The sequence below is a fragment of the Cladophialophora immunda genome (assembly GCF_000835495.1).
Source record: "Cladophialophora immunda strain CBS 83496 unplaced genomic scaffold supercont1.210, whole genome shotgun sequence".
Taxonomy (NCBI): Eukaryota; Fungi; Ascomycota; class Eurotiomycetes; order Chaetothyriales; family Herpotrichiellaceae; genus Cladophialophora; species Cladophialophora immunda.
The window spans coordinates 1,187-1,896 of NW_015622750.1; the positions used below are offsets into that span (position 1 = coordinate 1,187).

Sequence of the window (710 nt, forward strand, 5' to 3'; positions counted from 1 at the left end):
GATATTGGACCAGACGGCAACATGATCGACTTGGCCAGGGCTGCTTCGGCGACAGGAATCCGGGTGGTTCCGATTGATGTCGACCAGCCCATTGTCCGTGACAGAACAGTCGGATAAACCACCATCGCCACCAACATAGTCGACTTGCTCAATGGAAGTTCGGATGGGAAAATCGCCGTCCTCTTGGGCTCGTTCCACATTTCTCGGCAGCCGAGACATGCTGCTTCTCAGGTTGAAGTACGCGGCTTTCCTTGCCTAAGGATTACTTTCTGTCGGGTCCTTGATGTCGCGCCAACTATCGTGACCACTCCCGCCGCCAGAGTTGGCCTTCAGTTTCAGAATTTCATGTTGGACTTGCGGAAGTACGCCGGAAAAGGTCCTTGCGGAGATGATGCAGACTTCCTCATTCATCTTTCGCAGGAGACAACGGGCCTTCCACTGTCGGAATTGAGGGCCATGCCCTTGTTCAAAGAGCTCCTCGACCTGTTTGGTTCTGATAAGGTCTGAAGCTTCTGGGTGCTGGAAATCAGTTTCGTGGAAATGGAAGTCGACTGCCATAGCTATCTTTGGGCTTCGCTCGCAGATATTGTACACGTAAAGAGGTTAAACCATTCAAAAACCGAACAGAAGGCTTCCTGTTCCAGACACTTTGGATTTGATTCTTGGATTTGATTCTTGGATTTGATTCTTGGATTTGATTCTTGGATTTG

The 710-nt window shown here is 50.0% G+C and overlaps 1 protein-coding gene across 1 annotated transcript; it reads right to left on the reverse strand.

The window, feature by feature from the left end:
• Positions 1-255: 255 nt before the first annotated feature.
• On the reverse strand, positions 256-558 carry PV07_12850 (uncharacterized protein; the record flags this gene model as incomplete). The annotated part of the gene is made up of 1 exon (XM_016400420.1): positions 256-558. The coding sequence occupies one exon, from the start codon at positions 556-558 to the stop codon at positions 256-258; it is 303 nt and encodes a 100-aa protein (XP_016241934.1).
• Between the last annotated feature and the right edge of the window lie 152 nt (positions 559-710).